Here is a 25,513-nt window from a genome sequence, read left to right as displayed (position 1 = left end):
GAGGATAATTTCATTAGGTTGTTGTTCATGACCCATCAAGACAGAAGTTTTAAAACCCACAATCCTCTGTTCCTAGCTTTTCAGAGGTGTCCTCAGAGAGCTGGCTTCAGATCCACGGCCTGGTGGCCAGGAAACTCACCATCATGGACGCCTTGTCAGGGACCATGGTGCCCCACAGCCCCACCTACGTTCCCATCTTGGACAAGCATGTCTCCTCCAAGGTCTTTGATGAGGTAACCCGATTGTCTTCGTGTCGCTGCTTGGGATATGTTTAGTTTTCTGTTTAAATAAAAATGAACCCAGTGCAGTTTCCTGTGCAGCTGTAACAAGTATATTTCAGCCATTGGAAGAAATTGTCCTTAAGGCAGGGACAGGGAAAGAAAGAGGCTCTTAAGAGTCCTTGGTTTAAGTTGAGACAGGCGGTGGAGGGCTCGTCCCTCCTGTGGAAGTCCAGAGCTGCAGAAATGCTTGGAAGCTTTCGAGGCCTGAGCCTAGCGTGCATAGCATCCAGGATCAGATGAGTTTGGAAGAACTTGGAAGCAGTCCCGTCCTTCCTTGCTTGCCTTCTTCCTGAATTGAGTGACTTCTTTTTCATCCTAAAGCCCTCCACGGGAAAAGTCAGAGAGTGGGAGAGAGACCAAACCTCAGAGAGTGATTGGGTAGCCGTGTGCTCCAGGAGAAACAGCCTGGATGGGGGCAGGGGGGCCTGACGGGCCAGGCAGGCAGCCAGCGCTTCCATATCTGCAGGTTCTGTGTCTGCAGATTCTACTGACCGCATGTTGAAATTCCCAGGAAGACAATGGCATTGTACTGGACGTGTGCAGAGGGGTTTTTCCTTGTTGTTTTTCCTTAAAAATTAATTGTGGCAGCAGGTCCAGTGGCACACACCTGTAACCCCAGCAGCTTGGAAGGCTGAGGCAGGAGGATCAAGAGTTCAAAGCCAGCCTCAGCAACTTAGTGAGGCCCTAAGCAACTCAGTGAGATCCTGACTCTAAATAAAAGTATGTGTTAAGTGGTGAAGTGTCCCTGGATTCCATCCCCAGAACAAAACAAAAAAAAAGAAGAAAAAAAAACCTCAGTACTGCATAACATTTACATTGTTTACATTGTAAGAAGTACTATAAATCATCTACAGATGATCTAAAGTGTACAGGAGAATGTGCATAAATTGTATGCAAAGACCATGCCATTTGATATAAGGCATTTGAGCATCTGCAGATTTGGTACTTGCTGGTGGGAAAAGGGGTTCCTGGATGCTGAGGGATCCCCCCAGGTACTGACGGATGATTGTACTGAAAAGTTACCATCAAATTTGGCAACTAGGAAGTCCTTGTCCTTAGCAAGAACAATTCCAGGTTCAAAGCCAGCCTCAGCAATTTAGCAAGGCCTTAAGCAACTTAGCGAGGCCCTGTCTCAACATAAAAAAATAAAAAGGGCTGGGGACGTGGCTCTGGTTAAGCGCCCCTAGGTTCAGTCCCTGCTACTAAAAAAAATAAAAATAAAAACAAAAGAACAATTTCAGGGAGCATGGAGACTCCAGTGGGACATAGAACACAAAAGAATATCAATGTGGAGACTGGGCTCCACTGATTCCTGGCAAAGGTAGCAACTACTGCTTGAAATAGCAGCCCGTCAGGCTTTATAGTAGCTAAATGGAAACAATGTCCTTAAAAGACCTTTCTCATACTGAAATATTTACAGAGGAAATGATAAATGTTTGGAACTTGCTTCAACATAAGCTGGATGGTGGGAGTAGTGGGGGAGGGTAGGAGTGGGTGAAACACATTGTTTATAGTTGATAATTGCCGAGGGGGAGGCTGAATGTACTATTCCTTCTGCTTTTTGTATATTTGAGATTTTCCATAAGAAAAAAGTGATAAAAATCAAAAGCAAAAAAACGTTTTTAAATAGGAAAGTTTAAGGCCAGATTCAACAACTTAGAGAAGCCCTAAGCAACTTAGCCAGATCCTGTCTCAAAATAAAAAAAAATAAAAAGGGCTGGAAATTTGGCTCAGTTTTTAAGTGCCTCTGGGTTCAATCCCCAGTACCCCCCCCCCCCCGCAATAAAGAAGAAAAAAAAATTGTATCTCCCCTGGAAGTCAACAGGCATCTTGCCAACATCACTGTTCCTACTCGGGCGGTTGAGTGTGGCTTCGTTTCATCTGGTTCCTGCCTACTTTGTCTCAAGTTTCCAGAAGCAACAGAAAGGTGAACATTGATTCAATTCATCCAGGAAATTTGGTTACCTTTTCTTCATATTCTGTATATTTCTTACGTTAGTATCCTTGAGTTTTTATTTAGAACAAGATATATTTAGTGAAGTCTTCCTGGAAATAGACTTTTCCTGGGTTTATGCCTCTTTCTAAGCCTCCCAAGAACTTGAGACACAGTGAAAAGTAAATTTCTCAAAAATCAGGAAGTGTAAGCAGAAAATCAAAGAAAGAAGTCATAAAGGAAAGATTTATAGACTGAATATATAGAAGGGTTTTTTGCATAGAAACATAAATAAAATGAAGACAGAATTCAGAAAAATATCTGTAACATATGCAACACACAAAGGGTCATGAGAGTATTTTATATGTGTATGTGTGTATCTGTATAAATCAGTGTTCAGCAAAGATACACACATGCACACATACCCATACCACGCAGGAATACGAAAATGATATACACCTTAGTGGAAAATCTAGGGGAAAAAAATCAAAACTACATACAAAATTACTTACCTTCCCTGGTTACCAAATAGTATGACTTAGAAAAAAATGTAAATTGGAGATCAGTTATACACCCTCCCCCATCAAAGTGGTAAGGTCAAAAAATATTGATAGATACTAACAGCAAAGCTAGAATGAAATGAGAAACTTTACATCCTGCTAGTAGGGGTTTTAATTAGTGTAAGCTTGTGTACAATATCTTCAGATCCTTAAGGGTTTAAAACATTTACCCTTGTAAATCCATATATCACTAGGAATCTATGTAAGTAAATACTTAATTAGAGATATTGACAAATACATGCAAAGAATAATTATTGATGGCTTATATCTAAAAATGAGAAACTTGAAGTCAATCTAAATACCTACTAAGTACATTCCTATAATCACATATTGTATACTCATTAAACACATTTCTGAAGGATAAGTAATGACCTGGGGAAAATCCTCAATATCATACTGAATGGAAAGATCAGGGCACAAAACTGCACGTGTCGTGTGTTGACCGCTGGGTTATAGGTGTGCTCGGCACAGGTGGACAGAGTATCTCCTCATTCCCTTCTTTCTTTTATCAAATGTTAATAGTTTGGCTGGGGGTGTGATTGTTGGTAATGTTTTTTTTTTTTTTTAATTATAGATGGACCCAATACCTTTATTTTATTTATTTATTTTTATGTGGTGCTGAGGATCAAACCCAGTGCCTCACACAAGCCAGATGAGTACACTACCACTGAGCCACAACCCCAGCCCCTAATGTTTGTTTTTTATTTATATGCTTGTATGTTTTTATTGTAGATTAACTCTGAACCTACATGAATTACATACTGAGGAAAAGTTAAGAAAAGCAGAATTAACAGCAAAAGAGAAGATGGTGAAAATACAAAAAGAACTCGATTGTTAGTTAATTCGTTTTTTTTATCTGATGAGTGATGTATGAATAGATTTTCAGCATGAATAATTTAACCCATATAAAAGTCTTCAGAGGAATCTCTGGATGCTTCTCTGACATGAAGGGAACACTGAATAGTTTGGTGAATTTCCTTCTAATTCTTTTCCTATACACACACGGATCAATGTGTGTGTATATATAACATGCTATTTATACATAATAATTTTAATCAATATAAATAAGGCAATACCACATGAATTTACTGTTTGATCTTTTGAAAAATGTGTCTTAGAGGGCTGGAATTGTGGCTCAGTGGTAGAGCGCTTGCCTGGCATGCATGAGGCCCTGGGTTTGATCCTCAGTATTGCATATAAATTAATTAATTAATTAAAAGATCCATTGACAACTAAAAAATATCTTAAAAAAAAAAGAAAAGAAAAATGTGTCTTAGAGACCTTTCCACACCATAGATCTGGGTCAGTCTTACTCTCTTCAGTTGCAATGTTCTTCCGTATTATTAAGGGACACCTACATCATGTCCTTCCTTCCCTATAGATTTCACTGCACATTGTTGGCACATGGATAAGACAACCTTTGGGACAGATTCCCTCCAGTGGGATTGCTGGACCCAAAGGACCTGTGCATTTTCCATTTTGACGGGGAAGTCCAAATCATTTTCTAAATACATTTTATACTTCCACCAGTCTGTACCCCACAGGCGGTGTATGATAGGGCCCTTTCCTGAAGAGGAACCCTATGATGCTGTTGGTGATATGCTTTCTGGGTGTGGAGATGCGCTGGTGGTGCTGAAGGTGGTGTGCGGGTGTGAACTGTTCTTCAACCTGCCCTCCCCTCGCTGGCTCATATGCTGTAGAAGCAAACATAGTAACTTAGTCCCACAGTCAGAAATTGTTTCTTTGGGATGTATCCTATACATGTGTGCTCTGGGAGGAGCGTTATTACTTACTCTGAGATTGCTATAGTATTAGAAGAAGTAATGCATACAGTGGGTAGTACTTAGAGGCGTTTAATTACATGCCTTCTGCATGCCGGTGCTGGGCTCTGGAATACGTGCGAAGGACAGCTGACGTGTGGGAGAGGCCCCAACTTGATTCCTTGTCAGGGAAGGTTTGTCTTAGCAGGTGTCAGCGTCATGAGGAGGCTGAGGGTCCCTGGCAGGGGCTGCTGTGGGCCAGCCTGTGGGCCAGCGTTTGTTCTAGGAATCTTCCAGGTTGATGAAGGGTGCACCATGGCTGAATTGAGGAGTTTGAACTTCATCCTGAGGGGAATGAAGGGCTCTCAGCAGACGATAGAAAATTAACCTGAGGTCCTGGCTGCCATGAGCAGGCTGAGGGGAGAGGAGCGAGGTTGGGAAGATGGGCGGGGAGGCACGCTGTGGGCAGCCCAGACCTAGTGGCGCCCGAGTGCATCCAAGGCCATTATCGAGTCAAGTGGACAGGGCCGAGCAGTGTGTGGCTGGCAAAGAAAAATGTCAAGACTGCTATCAAGATTGCAGCCTGGATGATCTAGAAGGAAGAGGCCGGGAGGGAAAGTAGTGAGAGTCCTGGCTTTATAACATTCCAGTCTTCTGCCCCTAGAAAGCAAAGCCAAAGGGGGTGGACATTTTCAAGGGACAGGGGCCAGCTGCCAGCAAACCCATCCCCTCTTATTGGTAGGAAGAGCACAACTCTTGGTGGTGCAAGACATATACTGCAATAAATCTCAATTTTATCATCAAAGCACACACTGTACTTAAAATATTTTCAAGTTTATTTCATTTTATTGGTACTGGGGATTGAACCCAGGAGAGTTCTGCTTCTGAGCTACAACGCCAACCTTTTATAATCTTTTTTTTTTTTTTCTTTTGAGATGGGGTCTTGCTCAATTGCCCAGGCAGGCCTTGAATAGGCTATCACACCCCTGCAAAAATTATTTATTTTTGATTGACAAATCATAATTGTATACATTGATGGGGTACAATTTGATGTTTTGATACATGTACAATGTGGCATTATTCATGATTAAATTAAGCTCATTAACATATATATCACCCCCATTGCTTTTCTTTCTTTTATTTTTGCTTCTCTCTCTCTCTCTCTCTTTTCCTCTACTGGGGATTGACCCCAGGGGTACTATCCTGCTGAGCTGCATCCCCGTTCCTTTTTCATTTTTTATTTTGAGAAAGGGTCTCATTAAGTTGCCCAGGCTGACCTCAAACTTTCAATCCTCCGGCCTCCTTGATTGCTGGCCGTGCACTGCTGTGCCAGAACTTGCCTATTCTTTTTTTTTTTTTATTTGTTCCTTTTAGATGTACTAACAGTAGAGTGTATTCTGACATATCATACACATATGTAGTACAACTTCCCATTCTTGTGGTTGTACATGATGAGGAATTTCACTGGTGGTGTAGTCATGTATGAACATAGGAAAGTGATGTCCGATTCATTCTACTCTCTTTCCTATTCCCATCTTCCCTCCCTTCCCTTCATTCCCTTTTGTCTAATCCACTGAACTTTTATCCCCCCCCACCTTATTGTGGGTTAGTATCCGCATGTCAGAGAGAACATTCAGCCTTTGGTTTGTGGGGGTTGGCTTATTTCACTTAGCATGATATTCTCCAGATCCATCTATTTACTGGCAACTGCCATGATTTCATTATTAACTGTGTAATATTCCATTGTATAGATTATACCACATTTTCTTAATCAATTCATCTGTTGAAGAGCACATAGATTGGTTCCGTGGTTTAACTATTGTGAATTAAGCTGCTACAAACATTGATGTGGCTGTGTCACTGTAGTATGTTGATTTTAAGTTCTTTGGGTGTATAACTGCGTCAAATAGTAGCTCCATTCCAAGTTTTCTGAGGAATCTCTATTGTGCTTTCCAGAGTGGTTGCACCAATTTGCAGTCCCACCAGCAATGTATGAGTGAACCTTTTCCCCCATATCCTTACCAACATTTATTGTCACTTGTATTCTTTATAATTGCCATTCTGACTGGAATGAGATGGAATCTCAGTATAGTTTTAATTTTCATTTGTCTGTTAGTTTTTTTTTTTAATATGAGATTGCTTGACTTTATTTATATATAGAACCTAAAAAAAAAAAAGTTGAACTCATAGAAATAGAAAGTAGAGTGATGGTCAGCTGGAGTGGAGGGGGTCCGGATGGGAGTGTTGGTAAAGGGTACAGTTTCACATAGGCAGGAGGAATAGGTTTTGAGATCTACTGCAGAGTAGGGTAACTAGAGTGGAAAACAATGTGTTCTATTCCAAAATAACTAAGTAAATTTCAAATGTCTTGCATTTTTATCTTTTATTCCCTAATATTTTCTCTGACTAGAAGAAACCCTCAGCTATAAATAGAAAAAAAATAGCGATAATATCTAAAATATCCCCCACTTCATTTTATATATATATACATAGCTCTTTGAGATTTGGACCAAACATTTTATGATCAAGTAGACCGGAGCTGGAGGGCACCATGGTTGCACCTCCGTTGGCTTCACTGAGAACTTTGACTGACTTACCCTCTCCTGTGAGTGGCCACGTCTGCCTGGGCTGAGCTGTGAAACAGCGTTTGGTTTTGTCCCCTCTGTTTGTTTCATTCATGACTTATGTATGGGTCCTCTCTTCTTCTGGAACACAATGCAGTCTCAGTTTTTAGTTTCCTGGACCAGCATCAAATCTGTCACCTTGGAAATGAAGTGTTGAGTAGAGAGGTTGCCCTGGCAACGCTTCATTACAAGATGCAAAGTGAGCCAGATCATTTTATCTCCCCTCTTGCAAAAAAGATTGGTCCATCACCACGTCGTATACGGGACAAAACTGCCTCAACCATCTGAGGAACCTAGAATTTGAAGCTCTTCATTGCTAATTGCTTTGAAAAAAAAAAAAGATTGGAATCATCTGGAAACATCTGTCTGCATTCTGGAGAATCTGCATTACCATCCATCATCAATGTCACCATCATAGCTTTCTCAGGGTCCCATCAAGGCTATCTGCTTTGATTGAAGCTGCATTGTGTACATAGATGTGTGCATTTATGCCATAGCTCTATCATTTACTCCTGAAGGACTGTGACAAGGTCCCTAATCTATTATGAGACGGACCCTCATCACACATTGGGCTCTGAGAGAAGCACTTAATACCACTCAAGTGTCTCATCTGAAACTCAGAGCAGCCTGAGCTGTGGCTGGTCACCCTTACCTAGCTGACAAGGAATGTCAGGTGCAAGAGATCTGGAATGCTGCCAAAGTCATGACATCTTGTTGCTTTCCACTACAGTGGCCTTGAACATAAAGCTATATATTGATCGAAAAGCTCTTTAAAGTAAAATTTTAAAATGATGGTTATTGCAGAAGATATGTGTGTATGTGTGTGCGTGCGAGTGTGTGTGTGTGTGTGTGTGTGTGTGTGTGTTTATAATTCTTTTGATTATACAGAAAGATCAGAAACTACAGGTAAGTGGAAAAGAAAGGAACAATAGAGTTAGAATCCCCCAGGGGTGACTCATCTGGCGCTTTCTCTGGTTAGACCTTTTCCACGGCACATATTTTTTGCTTTTTGGTTTTGTTTTTCCCCAGTGAAGTCAAACTGAACATGCTATTGGTACCTGCCTTTTGCTCAGCATCTCTCATGAACATTATTCACTGTCAGCACGAAGCTCCTCAGCTCTTTACAGGTCTGAATTAAAAATGCTGAGATACCATCATCGCTGCGGTAACAGGTTTTCATGGGCTTACGAGTGACCTTCTTCACACGCCGATGTGCCAGTTAATTTGGTGGCCTGCCTTCTGTCTGTTCTGTGGAGCTGAAAGCTGAGGACGTGTCACGTTAGCACTCAGCGGTGTGCACCATTGCAATAGCTATTGCATCCATGGTATTTATTCATGTGGGATTTGCACTATTTGCATGTTCATTACACACATCCAATCAGAACCTCTCCTTGGCCGATTTGGTAGTAAATTGTGGATGTTTAATGGAAACACTGATTTAGTTGAAAAATAGTGACATTGGTGAATTCAGACAGGATTGAATAATAAATATATAATAATCTCTATTTTCATACTATTTTCTCAATTTCAAAATGTTTGGGATGGTTCTAGTTTAGCAGGTAATAGCTGTGTCTGTAGTTTGGTATTGTGTGTGTTTTTTTTTTTTTTTTGTACCAGGGATTGAGCCCAGGGGCACTTAACCACTGAGCCACATCCCCAGCCCTTTTTAATATTTTACTAAGAGACAGGGTCTCACTGAGTTGCTTAGCACCTCGCTAAGTTGCTGAGGCTGGCTTTGAACTCATGATTCTCCTGCCTTAGCATCCTGAACTTCTGGGATTACAGACTTGTGCCAGGGCACCCACCTATAGTTTTGTATTCTATTTTCTTCATTTAGCCTATGTTCTGAATGTTTTTCCTCATAATGACCATTTTTGGATGAATTTTAATGATTGCTCTACTATTCAATAATATGAACTACTACAATTTACCTAATTGTTCCTCCTGTTATTAGGTAGCTTATTTGGAGTTTAATGAATGTCCATTTTCCTATGTCTTTTTGCTATCACTAAAGCAGAATAGTAAAACAAAACAAAACCCCAAATTTTTCAGTTGTTACGTAAAAATGGTACCATATTTCATTTTAATATTCAATTATTTTATCATTTGCAAACAGTTTTCTTATATAAATACAGATCTTAAATATTTTTTATATTATTCATATACTTGGCATATTCTTAAAATATTCTTTTAAAATAGTCTTAAGATATTCTTCAAAAACAACAGAGTTATGCTTCATCCCGTGCTTCAATGACCAAGAATTTAAATTTGGTAGAATTCAAACTTATTTATGCTTTATAAAAAGATAAATTTAAAAGAAAAAGTCTTGGGGCCTTAGTCATTATTCTAATTTGTATATGGTTTTACTCTCTTGTGTATTCAATAAATGATGACTTTGTACATGTATTGTGCCAGTAACTACTATTTTTTAAAAGAGCCTAAAGAACTCTGGAGTTTGGTATGGAAAGAGAAGCCATATAACAAAAATAGCAATTAAATGCATTTGACTATAAAGGAACTGAATGAAAAAGTATGCAGAGACTGCCTAATATCTGTAGAGAGCGAGGATAAGTACCATTATCATTATTAATAAAGTTGTTCTTGAAATATAAGCAACCACAAACGTTAGCACAGATGTGGGGGAAAAGGTACACTCAGACATTGCTGGTGGGACTGTAAATTGGTGCAACCACTCTGGAAAACAATATGGAGATTCCTCAGAAATCTTGGAATGGAACCATCATTTGACCCAATTATCCCACTCCTAAATTCATACTCAAAGAACTTAAAATCAGCATATTACAGTGATACAGCCACATCGATGTTTATAGCAATTCAATTCACAACAGCTAGACTATGGAGCCAACGTAGGTACTCTTCAACAGATGAATGGAAAAAAAATGTGAGATATACACACACACACACACACACACACACACACTGGAATATTAGTTAGCCATAAAGAAGAAGGAAATTATGGCATTTGTCAGTAAATAAGGGAATTCTAGACTATCATGCTAAGTGAAATAAGTCAATCCCTAAAAACCAAAGGCTGAATGTTTTGTCTTATATGCAGATACTAATTCACAATAGGGGTGGGGTGGGGGTTAGGGAAGAATAGAAGTACTTTGGATTAGACAAAGGGGAACGAAAGGAAGGGAGGGCAAATGGGAATATGAAAGATAGTAGAATGAATGGGACATTATTTTCCTATGTGCGTGTATGATTACACGACCAACGTAATTCTATATCCTGTACAACCAGAAGAATGAGAAGTTATTCATGTATGTAAAATATGTCAAATACATTCTCCTATCATGTATAACTAGTTAGAACCAATTTTTTAAAAAAGAAGACCTCATGAGAATGTTAAAAAATAATAAAAAATAAAATTGCTCTTGAGTTCAGTGGTTGCCTTTGGGTATTTGATCTAACAGAAGATTTCTAACATAATCAGCCCAAATTGGCCTGACCATGAATTCTAGCAATTTCCTCTGTGTTTGTGGTCAGGACCTATCCTCCCTCTCTCTCCCCCCTTCATTCTGTCCCTGTCTGTCTGTCTCTGCACTCACACAACCCTCACAAACTGTTGTCCCAAAGGGTGTGATCATCAGTACGGATTTGGTAAGGCCTCTGGGTCAGCCTCAAGAAAATGGAAGCAGCAGTACCTCGAGGCTTCCTTTTGCTATCAACTACGGTCCACAGGGTCCCTCACTGTATTAATAAGCCAGCCACATTCAAAAGTGGCATGATCGGGGGCTTTTATTATCCTCAGCTTCCTCGTGAGCCCCACTTCCCTCCCCGCTGGCTTGCTTCTGGTCCCCCCAGCCCTGAGAACGCCCCTTATGACCTCAGAGTCACATTAAGTTCGACATCATAAAGAGGGTGTCACATCTGACCTGCTGGGCCAGCACCATGCTGTAAAAACTAAGACCACAGACAGAAGGTGTGGGGTTATGCCTTTGTCTTTCCCCAAATCTGCATGCAGAAAGGGGGGAGGAGTGGGTGCATACAAGCCAATTTGAATGACCACACTGAAGTCGGCCATGACCATGGAAGGCATGAGATCGAAGTCCACAAAAGAGGGAAGTAGCCCATGAATGGGGTTTCTTAAGTCCAAGAGTCAAGATGATCGTGGTGAAAAATGTTATAATATTTCTAAGTATTCAGGGGTATGGATTTACAGCTGAGGCATTAGTTGACAAACTAGGAGAGCTATTTATAGACTTCTAAAGTTTGGGGTTTTTTCCCCCTCCCAAGGGAGATTAAAATGTGTCTTTCATTCTGCAGAGATGACTTTTTTTTTTTCCCCTTTGAAAGTGTATATGACCCGTAGCTCTATTTTGAGAGATGTTTGTTCCCCACGTACACAAGCTTCGGTCTCAAAGCCTAGTGGTGCCACCTTTAACCCAGTGTTCTGGTCCCTTCCTTTTGACCAGATTGTTCAGAAGCCACTGGCTGGTTTTTAAGTAGCGGGGTTGGACCATGTGACCTGTAACTTCATTTCTTTCTCTTTGGTTTTCTAAATCTTTGCCAGTTGGTGGGTTTGTTTGAGTCTTGATGGTTTAATTATAAAATTAATTTATGTATTTGAAAAAAAAACCTAATAATTAATTTATGTATTTGAAAAAAAAAAGAACTAAATAGTTAAGAGAGAAAGTCCTACCCGCCTCTCTTCACTTGCCCTGAATCCCAGATTTTGAGAAGTAACCGCTGTTGGTCATTGTAAACCTCATCTTATTCCTGTGTTAGATATGCTTTAAAATAAATAAAGCATCACAGATAAAGTTGAGGACCCTGTATCACCTTTTTTGATCCCATTCTCCCCTCAGAGGAAAACAGCAGCCTATATTTCCATGTATGTTTTAAAACTTTTAGTACAAAGAGCACTAAAGCATTGCTCTCCAGGTTTAAAACTCATATTGTCAAGGAATAAAAACAAAATGGAGTCGCATTAGCTCGTGACACAGAAAACAGTCAGACGGCCACTGTTCATCAGACCCCTGACGGGCCAGCAGCTGAAGCTCTGAACCCTGCTGCAGGCCCCCCCCCCCCGCCCCACTCCAAGCAAGCTGACCCTTAAAACACTGTTGACCCTGACCTTCTGCAAAATGGACCTCCTCCCCCAAACGACACAGGGACTGAGACCACACCCAATTCCTTTCTCACAAACAGCTTGACTAATCATAGTCCTAGCAGGTAATGCAATCTCCAGTCCTCAGAAGGGTAAAGCTAGAAATTCAGCTGCCATTTTGTAAAATCTTGGAGGACATTTCCCCAATGTTGCCTCTCTGATAATCTGTTCTTTTGAAATTTCTATTAATATAAAAGATTCTCAGTCTCTTTATACATATACCTACCTATCATCTATTTATCTATAATTTTTGGCTTTTGGCCTTTCTGTGCTATATTCTGGGGAAAGGCATCCAGTATTATCATTCACCCATTCTTTTCTTAAAGACTATTTTGTCTGCTCTAGAATTTTATTCTGTTAAGATGCATCTTTGTTTCAGTTCCATTGTCTTAGGTTTTAAAATTTTTTTGTAGTTTTTTAAAAATATAGTTGTTATTTTTCATCTAAATTATTGGAATAGAGTTGGCAATCATACTTCTTAATTTTTCTTTGACATCCATTGCTTCTTGTGGCACTTGAGTAAAGTTTTGTAGTTTTATCTTTTTTGTCTTTGAACAGCTTAGTGTAAGTCCTTTTAATAATAATTTAAAGTCATTTTTAGAGATGGCTCATAAAATTAATTTAAGTGCATTGACATTTTGATTGTTAATTTCCTCAACTAATATTTTTGGCATTTGTGTTCTTTTTCTTTGCTCTTCTGTTTTGAAGTTGCCTAAATCCACCCTCTTGGCCCTCAACACCAGGGACAACACATGGATATTTAGGGCATTGATTCCATGGTGATATTGTGGCTATCACAGAGACAAAAAGTGGTCTGGTTTAGTGCCTGGTTGTAAAGCCACAGGAGTGTCCTTTCACTAGGCAGGGCCTTCTTTCGGGGCTGAGGCCTTCGTACCAGTTGACATCAGTCACTGAGGTGACTTCTTTTCCAGAGCACTCGTGGTCCCATTTGGTCCTGCTTTGCGGGAGCTGAGCTCCCACTGCCCCACCATCATGGGGGCCAGAACCAACAGCCATGGCTTTAGCCCTGCTCACCATTCACATTTCTGTCCATCTTTTATCAACCATGCTTCTGTCTTTTTTCTTTATTTCTATGAATTATTTTATTAAATAATAATAACAAATTTTTTGGAAGATTTTAGTGGCAGGGAGGAACAGAAAACCATGATCTCTATCATCCTAATTAAAAGTAAAATATTTACTTCTTCAGAGCAATGAGAAGTTATGCTCCATTTACGTACAATGTGTCAAAATGCATTCTCATGTCATGTATAACTAATTAGAACAAATTTTAAAAATTTACTTTTTAAAATAATTTCCCCCATTTCCAAAATGTCTTCATGTTCATTATGATCAGAATCGGGATTTTGAAACAACGATAGTATAGCTTAGTATTTTCCTATTAGATTTTTTCTTTTTGTTTAAATGTTAAATAATAGAATATACCTATATTATTATTATTATTATTATTATTATTATTATTATTAAATATAGGAATCTTACATACTGCCCAGGCTGGTCTTAAACTTCTGAGCTCAAGTTATCCTCCAGCCTCTGCCTCCTAAGGAGCTGGGCCTACAGGGATGTACCACTGCACCCAACTTGGAATATACCTTTTGATGATTTATGTCTACCATTTATCAACAAATATTTGGTGAGGGCCTATGAAGTTCCAGGTACTGTGCTAGATGGTAGGAGTTTAGTAGTGACTGAAACAAAGTTCCTGCACAGAGCTCACATTCTGCTAGGGAGAGACGGGTAAAATGCAAATAGGCAAATATAAAATGATGGGTACTATTAGGATGAAAGAAGTCTTGGGAACAGAAGAATGTGATAGAGGGTTCTGGTTCTAGGGAAGATGGAGTGAGCATCCTTCACCCTGTTTCTCCACTTAAATCAAACTATAAATCCTGGACAGAGTACTTAGGTGACCAATAAACTGACATGGAAATGGTCCCAAGAGAATTGGGGAGGGATACCAGAGTTTGAAGTTCCACCTAGTCAGCGATAAGTTGACCATTTTTCTCCCTGGAATTGACTGGCATGGAATCAGAGGTATCCCAAACCCACAAGTAAGCACCAGATGCGGGAAGCAGAACCCAGAAAAGTCTCTATTTTTGGTACTCTGCTATTCTTGGGGCCACTATTCCTTCCTCGTTTACCAAGTGTAACAGCCTCTTACAAATTGATGAGGAAAAATAGCCAAGAGATATGAACCAACATCAGATATTCTCAAAAGTTTAAGAAAATATGAAATAAATATATTAAAAAGATGTTTAATTCAACTAAGTCACTTACAAAGAAGCAACAATGAGATCCATTTCCTTTTGGCAGGTGTGTGCTTAACAATGTATTAATAATAATAATAATACAATATTAACATTGTTATTAATAATATGTATCAATAATACAATAATAATAATGTATTGTTAATAATTTTTTTTCAATTTTTTTATGAACATGTAATAATTATGTATATTTAAGGAGTCCTATTTTTTATTGCCTGCTCTTTCCAACTTGATAGATGCTCTTGGAAATCATACTCAATGCTAAGTAGGGTTTCCTGAAGCAGTTTTGGGATTTGGGTGGTGGTTGTTTTGGGTGTGATGATGTGGTGTTTTAAAAATGTAGTTTTAAAATATAGAGTTTTAAGACCTGGAAGGGAAAAGTTAGCAATGACATCTGATCCTTATGGTTCATGACTCCCTCCACCTTCCACTTTTCTACATTTATAAGTTGTTGATTTTATAGTTGGAAAAACCGCCCACGGCCCTGCCCCTCCAGCTCTGCAGGCACCTGGGGACCTGTCAAGTGACACCTGCTTTCCTTTGGTTTGGGCCTGTAGGTATTTCCTCTGGCACACGTGTGCAACGACACGAATAAGATGACACTGATCAATCCCCAAGGAGTCAAACTCAATATCTACAAGCAGAAAGTGGAGCAGGCCATTAAATCCTATGAAAAGTGAGTACTAGTCCCGACCGCTCTTCAGCGGACGCGGAATTTGTTTCAGCCTGTGTTCTCTCGCGTGCCCTTGTTTGGCTTAAGTTTGTGTTTGTTTGTTTTTAATTTGAAGCAGCTATTTAAAAATCATCCAACATCAATATAAGCCGCTGTGTAGGGACTTCTTATGTACCCGAATATTCCCAAGAGTTCTCGAGAAACCATCTTTCCTTTCCAGCCTCAACAGAAACCTTATGTTCCGTTAGCTTTTCCTCTTGGCCCAGTGAATTGGGTCATTTCCACATCTAACGTTATGTAAAATGACTGTGAAAGCACCACAGTGACGAGATATAGAGATCACAGAGCCAGCCCTCTGTATCTGTGGGGTCTGCATTGGCTGATTCAATGACCCATGGATTGAAAATATGCAAAAGAAAAAAGTTGCATCTGCGCTGCACATGAATAGACTTGGTTTTCTTGTCACGACTCCTCAGACAATGCCCACAGAACAACTATTTACATGGCATTTACCCTGTATTAGGCATTATAGGCAATTTAGAGATGATTTTAAGTGTACAGGAGACTATGAATAGGCTCTGTGGACATACTGGGTATGTCTTTTTATGGAAGGGCTTGGGCATCCTTGGATTTGGTATCTGGGGGTGGGCAGGAGGTCCTGGGACTAACCCCCATGGATACTGAGGGACAACTCTATACATATAGATTATTATTTGAAAGTTTTTGTATCTCCGGGCATGGTGGCACACGCCTACAATCCCAGTGGCTCAGGAGGCTGAAGCAAGAGGATCGTGAGTTCAAAGCCAGCCTCAGCAACAGCGAGGCACTAAGCCCCTCAGTGAGACCCTGTCTCTAAATAAAATAAAAAAATAGGGCCGGGGATGTGGCTCAGTGGTTGAGTGCCCCTGAGTTCAATCCCTGGTACAAAAAAACAAAACAAAAACAAAAACTTTTTGTATCAAGTTCAAGATGACCAAGCTGACTCAACAGTGCCATCTCCCACCCCAGCATAGAATTAATCCTTGATACACAGCTCTTAGACGTGGACTGTGCCCAGATTCTTCAGGCAAGTCTGCTCTTCTTTCTGGAAGCTGGGCTCTCGGTTTTTTGTTTTTTGTTTTTCTTTCTTTCTCTACTACATATGAGAAAAAATGAAATAAAAACACAAAAGTCAATGATGTAGCCAGGCCAGCATTTATTAATCTCTAGTCATTTTGTGGTGGGCCTACTATGTGTTCAAAATAAGTATAGGCACTCGTACATTGCTGGTGGGACTGCAAATGGTGCAATCAGTCTGGAAAGCAGTATGGAGATTCCTCAGGAAACTAGGAATGGAACCACCATTTGACCCAGCAATCCCACTCCTAGGTTTATACCCAAAGGACTTAAAATCAGCATACTATAGTGACACAGCCACATCAATGTTTATAACAATTTAATTCACAATAGCTAAACTATGGAACCAACTTAGGTGCCCTTCAATAGATGAATGGATAAAGAAAATGTGGTGTCTACACACAATGGAATGTTACTCAGCCATAAAGAAGAATGAAATTATGGCATTTGATGGTAAATGGGTGAAACTGGAGACTATCATGCCAAGTGAAATAAGCCAGCTCCCCAAAACCAAAGGCTGAATGCTCTCTCTGATATGTGGATGCTAACCCATAATAAGGGGGAAGGGGAAGGGAGGTATAGAAGTTCATTGAATTAGACAAAGGGGAATGAAGGGAAGGGAGAGGGGATGGGAATTGGAGAGACAGTAGAATGAATCAGATATCACTTTACTACGTTCGTATATGAACACACGACCAGTGAAACTCTACATCATGTTCAACCACAAGAATGGGAAGTCATACTCCGTGTGTATGATATGTCAGAATATACTCTACTGTCATATATACCTAAAAAGAACAAATTTTTTAAAAGTCAGAAATAAAATAAATAAATACCACTAAATTAATACATAAAAATGTATGTATCCCTTCACAGAAAATATAAATAATATACATAATTATTTTTTTTAAAAAAAAGAAGAAAGTACAGAGCTTGACTCCTGCCTGCAGGGAGTGCCAGTCCATCCCACTGAGAGGCCTTGGCCTACCATGTCCATCACAGGCCTCTCCAAGCCCCCCTTCAACTGGAGCCTCTTCCATTGGGCCTCCCTTAAGAATCGAGGCCATGGTATGTGGGCTCCTCAGCTCAGGTTGAGGGCATCTGTTCCAAAATGCTTAGGATCACAAGTATTTCAGATTTGGGATTCTTTTTTTTCAGATTTTGGATATTTCCCTATGTAACATGAGCTATCCTGGGGAGAAGGCCCACGTCCAAATAAAATTCACTTAGGTTTCATAAACACCATATATACATAGCTTGGAGGTAATTTTGAGCAATATTTAAAATTTTTCTGTGCACAAGAGTTTAGGGGTTTGGATATTTTCCACTGTGGTGTCAGGTGGGGAAGGTCGACAGGTTTGGGATTGGGGATGTTTGGATTAAGGAGGCCCCCGCTGTACTCCTCGGCACCTCAGCCTGCCCTCCACCTTTCTGTCACAGGTGGGACAGGCTATTCCAAGGCTCACCCTTCCCCCTGGCTCTGATGCTTCCTTTCGGGCATTTCCCGAAGGGCCTCCAGGAACGTAGCTCCTCTTCCTGCCTTGCTGCTGTCCCGCCCTGGGCCCCCCGTCCTTCTTGCCTCAGCACCAATCACCTCCTCGGAGGGGCCATTCCACGGGCCCTTTCTACTGCCCGCCTGCATGTGGCCCTCAAGGGACTCACGGCTACTGCCCAGTCCTCAGGCTTGCTGACCACCTCTCCTCCTAACCCGGGGCTGTTAGCTCCAGAGCCAGGGGCTGGCCAACCTTGTTTCCCCCTTATCTATTCCTCCTTGCAGGTGTTTGTATATTTGACCATTTTAATTCAAATTTGATATGATTCCAGTTTAGTTGTTATGATTTTTCAAAATCAGGTATTCCAGATGTAACATCATAATACCACTCAAATTCTAATGTTATTTTCTTGTGTGATTCAGATATTTGTGTCCTATAATTACCAGTCTGTGAAAGCCTGGTGCACGGCCACCAGCTGGAGCTTTGGGGTCAGACAGAGCTTGTAGGTTTCCCTCGGGGCCCTGATGCTCATGCTGGGCAAGTGTATGACATTCATGAGCCTCAGATTCCTTATTTACAATAGAACTCATCTCACGGGGCTCTCACAAGGCCTATGTAAATCATATCTAAAGAGCAATTAATGTGAATTATTTCCCCCTTTCCTTCCCTGACTCTGGTGATCGTAAAGTAACCATGAATACATGCGCTGTCCTTGTCACAAGGCTCTTCCCACTGGGCTCGCGTTTTCCCCAGGGCTTCAGGAAGGACAGGGACGCCCCATTCACGGGCAAAAAATGTGCTTCTTTCTTAAAAGCAAAACCCCAGTACAGATGTGGTAATGATTCGTCCCACTTCCTACTTCTGAGTGAAAAACCTTTCAGTCACTGCAAGTTCAACATCTCTGCTCTGAAAATCCAAAATCCAGAATGCTCCAAAATCTAAAAAGTCTTAAGTGCCCATATGATGCCAAAAATGGAAAATTTCACACCAGGTTTCATATGAAAGATCAGAGCCAAAATGCAGGAACACTAAAATATTCTATCAAGTTACTTTCAGGTTGTATGTATAAGGTGTATATGAAAATATAAATGAATTCTTGCTTAGACTTGAGTCCCGCCCCCAAGACTTCTCATTATGAGTATGTAAATATATTCCAAAGTCTGAAAAAAAAAATCTGAAACACTCTGGTCCCAAGAATTTCAGAAAAGAGATACTCAAGTTCTGTTGTTACTTGTAAAGAATAATAATTTTAATATTAATGAGACCAACTCTAATGGGACTGGTATTTAATCCTATTTAGTATTGCTTTAATTAACATTGGTATTATGAAGATTATGTTCATAGTAAGTCTTTTAATATAAAAATTAATATTATAAAGAACAAAAATTTCTGGTCTTTCACATTCAGTGGTGTTTAAGAGTTCTGTTGGTATAAATATAGATTCTCTTTTCATCTTCCTCCACCTTTCTGGAGGCATATGAAATAGGAAAAGTAATTGATGAAGGGTTCCTCCTGCCATCCTCAACATTACATTTCTGAGGAGTTTCCCACCAAAGTAAGTCAGATGTAACTTTAAATAAACTTCATCTAACCTTAAATCCGTTATGATTAGGTTAGCAAATGGGAAATGGGAAGCTCATTCTTTGACCAAAATAATGGAATTTACTAGCCATTCTGGTCCCATTTAGTGGCCATGTGTGGTGACCTCCTGTTACAGTATTTCCAGAATTGAGGCAGCAATTTGGGCTTGTGTGTCTCAGCATGAGCTTTGCATATTTACAGAGCTGTCTGAATTCAGAGGTGATTTTTCTGATTGCAAGTTCTAAAGTCAAGGTCGCCGCTCGAAGGTCCGCAGAAGTCTGGGTTCTAACCTGGCTCTTCGACCAGGCATGGAAACCTCTGCTTATGGTGGCTCATTTGCTAAGTTGGCTGCTGGCCAGACTTCTGAAGCATCATTATTTACAGATTGCTTTGCCAGTGAGTCAATTGTCCGTGCAAGAAGATTTGAGAACTAGAAATATAGTGAGCCAGTGAATGCAACCCCTCAACTTAATTTCACTCCCCCACAACAAAGAGGGAAACAATTCTTAGTAAAACCCCTGAATCAAGGGGCTGAACCAGTGTCAAAGAGGGACATCCCAGAAGGACCCTCCTCATCCCTCAGGATTTCCAAAGGTGGCCACCCAACTCCCTGAAATGCTTCCGTGGAGATGAACAAAGGGCGAATAGCAGGGGTTACAATGATGTGCTCTCGGAAAAACCTCTCCTAAGGGGTTGAATTAAAATTCAGGACATGTGCTAGCTAATCGGATCCACATTCACCCATGGTGTCTGCAAGTTTCCAAGCTTGGCCCTTCTTTAGAACCTGGGAACAATGGACATGGAGTTATTTCTGGTCACTTCGTAGGTGACCAGAAATCTCTCACTTCAGCCTCTCAGTGCCAAGGGCAAGTAATGGTATCCTCGTTTTATTGATGAGAAAACATTTTCAAAAGTTCTGCCCCGTGGGCTCAGCCAGCAGCACAGGGATGGATACGGAGCTCTCAGCCCAGGCCCGTGCTGGGCGAGAGCCCTTGTCCACTCCCCCTCCCCACCACACTGAGCCCACTTTCAAGTGGAGATTTAAGAGGGGGTTGAATATTTCTTTTAAATAAGAGCACAACAAAATGCATACTATAAATCTTTTCCATAAGTCTTGGGAGCCTTGATTATTGTTACATGAACCACGTGAATAAAGAAACCCAATTTCCAAATTGACCCCAAAGAACCAGAACACTTCGGTGGGACAGAAGCACAGAGCGGGTGCATTCCCTCCTCCTCTCTCGCTCTCACTTACAGAGCACCTACCTGGGTCCCACATGATTCTGTGCTGTGCTCAGGCTACCTCAGGGAGTCCCCACGGCTACTCAGGAGTTCTAACTGTTGCTGTCCCCATTTGACAAAGTTGGGCACTGCCCAGAGCCACATGGCCAGGAAGAGGAGATGCTAAGTGAACTCTGTTCCGGGTTATGCCCACCCCCAGACTCTCTTGCCCTGTCCCCCAGGCTCCAGATGGGCAAGCAGGGCAAGAGAGCTCTACCTGAGGTGTGTTCTCAGAACCCTGCTCCAGAGGTGCTAGCTCCCATGGCTAGCAGAGTAACACTTCTAGTGGCATTCGCCCACCTCCTTATGTTGAAGATTTTTTTTTCATGGAATCCAGACTCACACTCCTCGCGGCCAGGGTTCTATGCCCTGCAGCCCACAAAGCCTGCTTTGGGGGTAATAACATAAGGACACAGAGCTGGGTGAGACCCTTTGAATGAAGCATCACTGATTAGTAACAAGGAGACCAGCTGTAACCACCCGACAGGAACACCACTGGCTCCAACCTCCTCCTCTGCTCTTGGGTTGACAGTTCCTCTCTGAAGACACCATCGGTGATGGGCTTTGGTCTCAGCATGTTGACGTGAATGAGCCATGTGCTATGGGTCCCCGTCAGTGACCTCACCCAGAGCACAGGTGGTCAAGCTAACATGTGTCCCCATCCTTTACTTAACAACCTTTTTGCTCTGAAATTCCAAGTGGAAGAATCTACAGAGGCAAGATAAGGCACAGTCATGTTTTCCTTAGGATGTTTGGAAACTCTGATTAAGCTGAGCCGAGCCATTCTTTAATATTTGGTGTGATCGCTGCAGAGCCTGGAGGCTTCTGCACTGGTGCAGAGGGAGGGAGACTCTCAACGCCCAGTTTCTTTAAGATGACGTTGGCAGAGTCCAGAGTGATGGGGCTGGGCTTGGGGTCCCCACGCAGTGCCCTTTAGATCCTGGGGCCAGACTTTTGCCGTGAAATGTATTATTTCTTCTAAATTGTTGTTGTTGTTGTTTTTTAAACAGGTGCTTGAATAAAATCGTATGGCAAGCATTATCTCAAGAGGAAAAACAAAAGTAAGCCCTTCTATTCCCTCCTCACTTAAAAAAAAAAAAAATTCAATGAAATTCGGGTCAGTGAAAATCCATAACTTTGAAGTCTATAATTCAGTGGTATAGAGAAAATTCAAAATGTTGGGCAAACTACCACCTCTTTAGGTGCAGAACCTTTTTATCACTGCAGAAAGTGAAACCTGGTATCCATGAAGCAATGACTGCCCACGACCCCTTCCCCAGCCCCTAGTATGCACTAGTCTGCTTTCTGTCCCTATGAATCTGCCTCTTTGGATGAATCATCAGAAAGGAATCATACAGCAGGAGACATGGTGTCTGCTTATTTTACTTAGTTAATGTGGAAACGTGATGCTTTTCAAAGCTCATCCAAGCTGTAGCATGTATCAGGGACTGCATACACACGTATTGAAAACACACACATACACACACACACAGAGAGCTCTGTTTGCCTGTCCATTCTTCCATAAGTGGGAGTTTGGGTTGTTAGCACTTTCTGGCTATTATGAATAATGTCATAAATAACATTATGAATGTCCTTGTGTAGACGTCCCTATGGGAACATGTTTTCATTTCTCTTGAGGATATGGCCAGAAGCGGATTTGCTGCTCATGTGGCACTTCTATGCTTAACATTTTGAGGAGCCTCTAAGGTGTTGCCCCCAGGGACTGCTCCATGTTGTACCCCCACCAGCAGCATACAGGAATGTCCCACCCGTACTGGCCGCTTTCCTTGAAACAAAAACAAAAACATTTAAAGTCATCCTAGTGGGTTTTAAGTGTGACCATGTGGCTCTAATAGACATTTCTAATGACCAATGATCCTGAATGTCTTTTTACATTCTTGTCCATCTGCATACTTTTGGTAATGTCCACACAAGTCCATTACCCATTCTTAAGCCAGGTCGTGTTTTGGTGGTTGAGGTGTGAGTCTTCTAGATGTTAAGCACTTACCAAACGTAGGATTTTCCCATATTTTCTCCCACTCAGTAGTTTGTATTTTCATGTTCATCTTAAACCCTTTTCCCGCCCACATCCCTTGTGGGCGGTGGGAATGGGGTTGCCCTCGGTGGAATGGGCTGGCTGAGAAACAAATGCTAAAGGAAATAAGACAGAGGAGAAACCACAGAACACAGAAAGTAGTTTCAAAGCTGGGGCAGGACGGTTAAGCTGATCAGAAAGATGGAGCTTCTAGACCATGGAGCCCATGCCTGCCTTATTTATATCAGGAGACATCAAAGAGATTCTATAGAATGTTCTTCCAAAAAAAAAAAAAAAAAAAAGGTTAAAAGTGGGCTGTTCAGTTCTAGTGGGTTACGCCCATCTCTGGAGCTACTATGAGGAACCTTCCTAGCAGAGTGGAGGGAAAGGTCACGTGCATTGGGCAATCTATTGCCATGGGAGAGCCATGGAAAGTTCCCAATGCCAGGCCTATCTCTCCCTGGCTGTCATGCCAAGAGAAGGTCCTCATGTATTTCATGGATGGCTTCCTGCACCTTTTTATGTCCAAAAGCTTTTAATCATTCGAAATCCAACTGATCTATTTTTCTTCTGTTTTTTATGCTTTTGGTGTCTTATCTGAGACTCCACTGCCGGATCCGAGGTCATGAAGAGACCCCACTGTTTGGTGTATGGTTCTAGCTCTCACATTAGGTCATCAATCCATTTTTAGTGCAGTTTTGTAGATGGAGTGAGTCAGGGAGCTGACTTCACTCTCCTATTGTGGCTATCCAGTTTTCCCAGTGCTCTTTAAGAGACTTCTTTCCTCCCTGAATGATTTTGATATCCTTGTCAAAATTCAATTAGCCATGAACATTTGAGTTTATTTCTGGACTCTATTCCATGCCATTGGTCAATATGTCTGATTTTATGCCGGTAGGGCACTGTTTTGATTTCTGTAGTTTTGTAGCACGCTTTGAAATTGGAAAGTATGAGTGCTTCACCTTTATTTTCTCTTTTAAAGTTGTTCTGACTATTCAGGGGCCCTCAAAAGTACATATGAGTTTGGATTTTTTATTTCTGAAAAAAAATAAAGCCATTGGGATTTTGGTAGGGATTACTTGAATCTGTAATCAATTTGCTTGGGGAGTCTTGGGAAGTATTGCGATCTGAACAATATTAGGGCTTTCAGCCCATGGATACAGGATGTCTCTCCATTTATTTAGGTCTGTAATTTTCCCTCAGCAATGTTTTGTAGTTCTCAGTGTGTAAGACTTTCATCTTTGTTATTTTGTTCATTTGGATTCCATTGTAAATGGGATCATTTTCTTAGTTTTTTGAGTTGTTCTTTGCTGGTGTACAGAAACAAAACCAATATTTGTGTTTTGACCTTTCATCTTGCAACTTTGATGAATTTATTAGTTCCAGTGTTTTGCAGTTTCAGGAATCTATAGGATTCTCTGTATATGGGAACATACCATGTGCACATAGAGTTTTACTTCTTCTTTTTCAATTTAGATGACTCTCTTTCTCTTATCTAATTGATTTGGCTAGAATCCTGTACAGCATTAAGTAGCCATGAAAGGAGACATTCTCGTATTGCTCCTGAGTTCAGTCTTCTTTCACCACTGAGTGTAAAGTTTTTGTTTGTTTTTGCACTGGGGATTGAACCCAGGGCCACTTAACCACTAAGCCACATCCCCACCCCTTTTTATATCTTATTTAGAGACATAGTCTCACTAAGTTGCTTAGGGCCTCACTAAGTTGCTAAGGCTGGCTTTGAACTTTTGATCCTCCTGCCTCAGCCTCCCAAGATGCAGGGATTACAGGTGTGTGCCACCTCACCTGGTGAATGTAATGTTTTATTATGTTTAGGAAATTTCCTTTCATTTCTGCTTTGCTAATGGTTTTTATCATGAATGTGGTGTTTAATTTTAAGTGATTTTTCTGCAGCTACAGAGAGGATTGGTATTTTACCCCTTGCCTATTGATGGGATGTAGTAAAGTAATTGGTTTTCTTAGGTTGAACCACTCTTGCATTCCTGGAACAAATCCCACGTGGTCCTGGTGTGTACTCCTTTGACTGCTTTGTTGGGTTTGATTGGCTAGTGTTTTGTTAAGGAAATTATATTATAGTGTTTCTACATTCATAAAGGAAAATGGTCTGAAGTTGTCTTTGGCATCGTTGCCTCAATTCGTGATCAGGATAATTCTATGACTACTGACAACTGTTCCTGCCGCAGTCTGGCTGGGCACAAAATCACGAGCCACTCAAGCAGGAACAAACTTTTATTATTTTTTGAAACTGCCGCCAATGTCCGGTACGCGCCCGGGAAGATTTTCGAGCCACCCACGCACGCGGCCTCCTCCCGGACCCGCAGAGAGCGCCACTCCCCCGGAACTCCCTCCTACTGTACTTCCCCAACCAATGGGAACTCTCCAGGAGTCCCGTAGCCAGCCTAGGTGAACAGCAGGAGTCCAATATCCATATGAATGCAAATCTTAACATAATCATATCATCTCAATGGCTAGCTGGCGTCACCTTTCGACCAAAAATGCCATGCATCATATACTTGGCTCTTAGCATGTTCCCTCTTTTCTATTCTCTTGAAAAGTCTAAATAGGGCTGGTGTTCATTTTTCTTCATATTTTTATATTCTTCATATTTTCTTCATATGTTTGATAGACCTTTCCCATGAAGCCATCTGGTCTGGACTTCCCTTTCTTGTGGGTGGGGAGGAGGAAGGTTGATTCCTCATTCAATGTTTTTAATTATTATAAGCTATTGAAATTATC

The 25,513-nt window shown here is 41.0% G+C and overlaps 1 protein-coding gene across 1 annotated transcript in view; it reads left to right on the top strand.

The window, feature by feature from the left end:
• Vwa3b (von Willebrand factor A domain containing 3B) overlaps positions 1-25,513 on the top strand; it is a gene marked incomplete at its 5' end in the record, with an annotated part of 114,498 nt that overhangs the window by 45,868 nt on the left and 43,117 nt on the right. Inside the window, 3 exons of the mRNA XM_048810403.1 lie at positions 77-233; positions 15,138-15,256; positions 21,735-21,785. Of these exons, the coding sequence (XP_048666360.1) occupies positions 77-233; positions 15,138-15,256; positions 21,735-21,785 (327 nt within the window). The remainder of the gene's footprint in view (positions 1-76; positions 234-15,137; positions 15,257-21,734; positions 21,786-25,513) is intronic.

This window comes from Marmota marmota, unplaced genomic scaffold (genome assembly GCF_001458135.2).
Source record: "Marmota marmota marmota unplaced genomic scaffold, marMar, whole genome shotgun sequence".
Lineage (NCBI taxonomy): Eukaryota > Metazoa > Chordata > Mammalia > Rodentia > Sciuridae > Marmota > Marmota marmota.
This window is presented reverse-complemented; position numbering and strand designations above follow the sequence as displayed.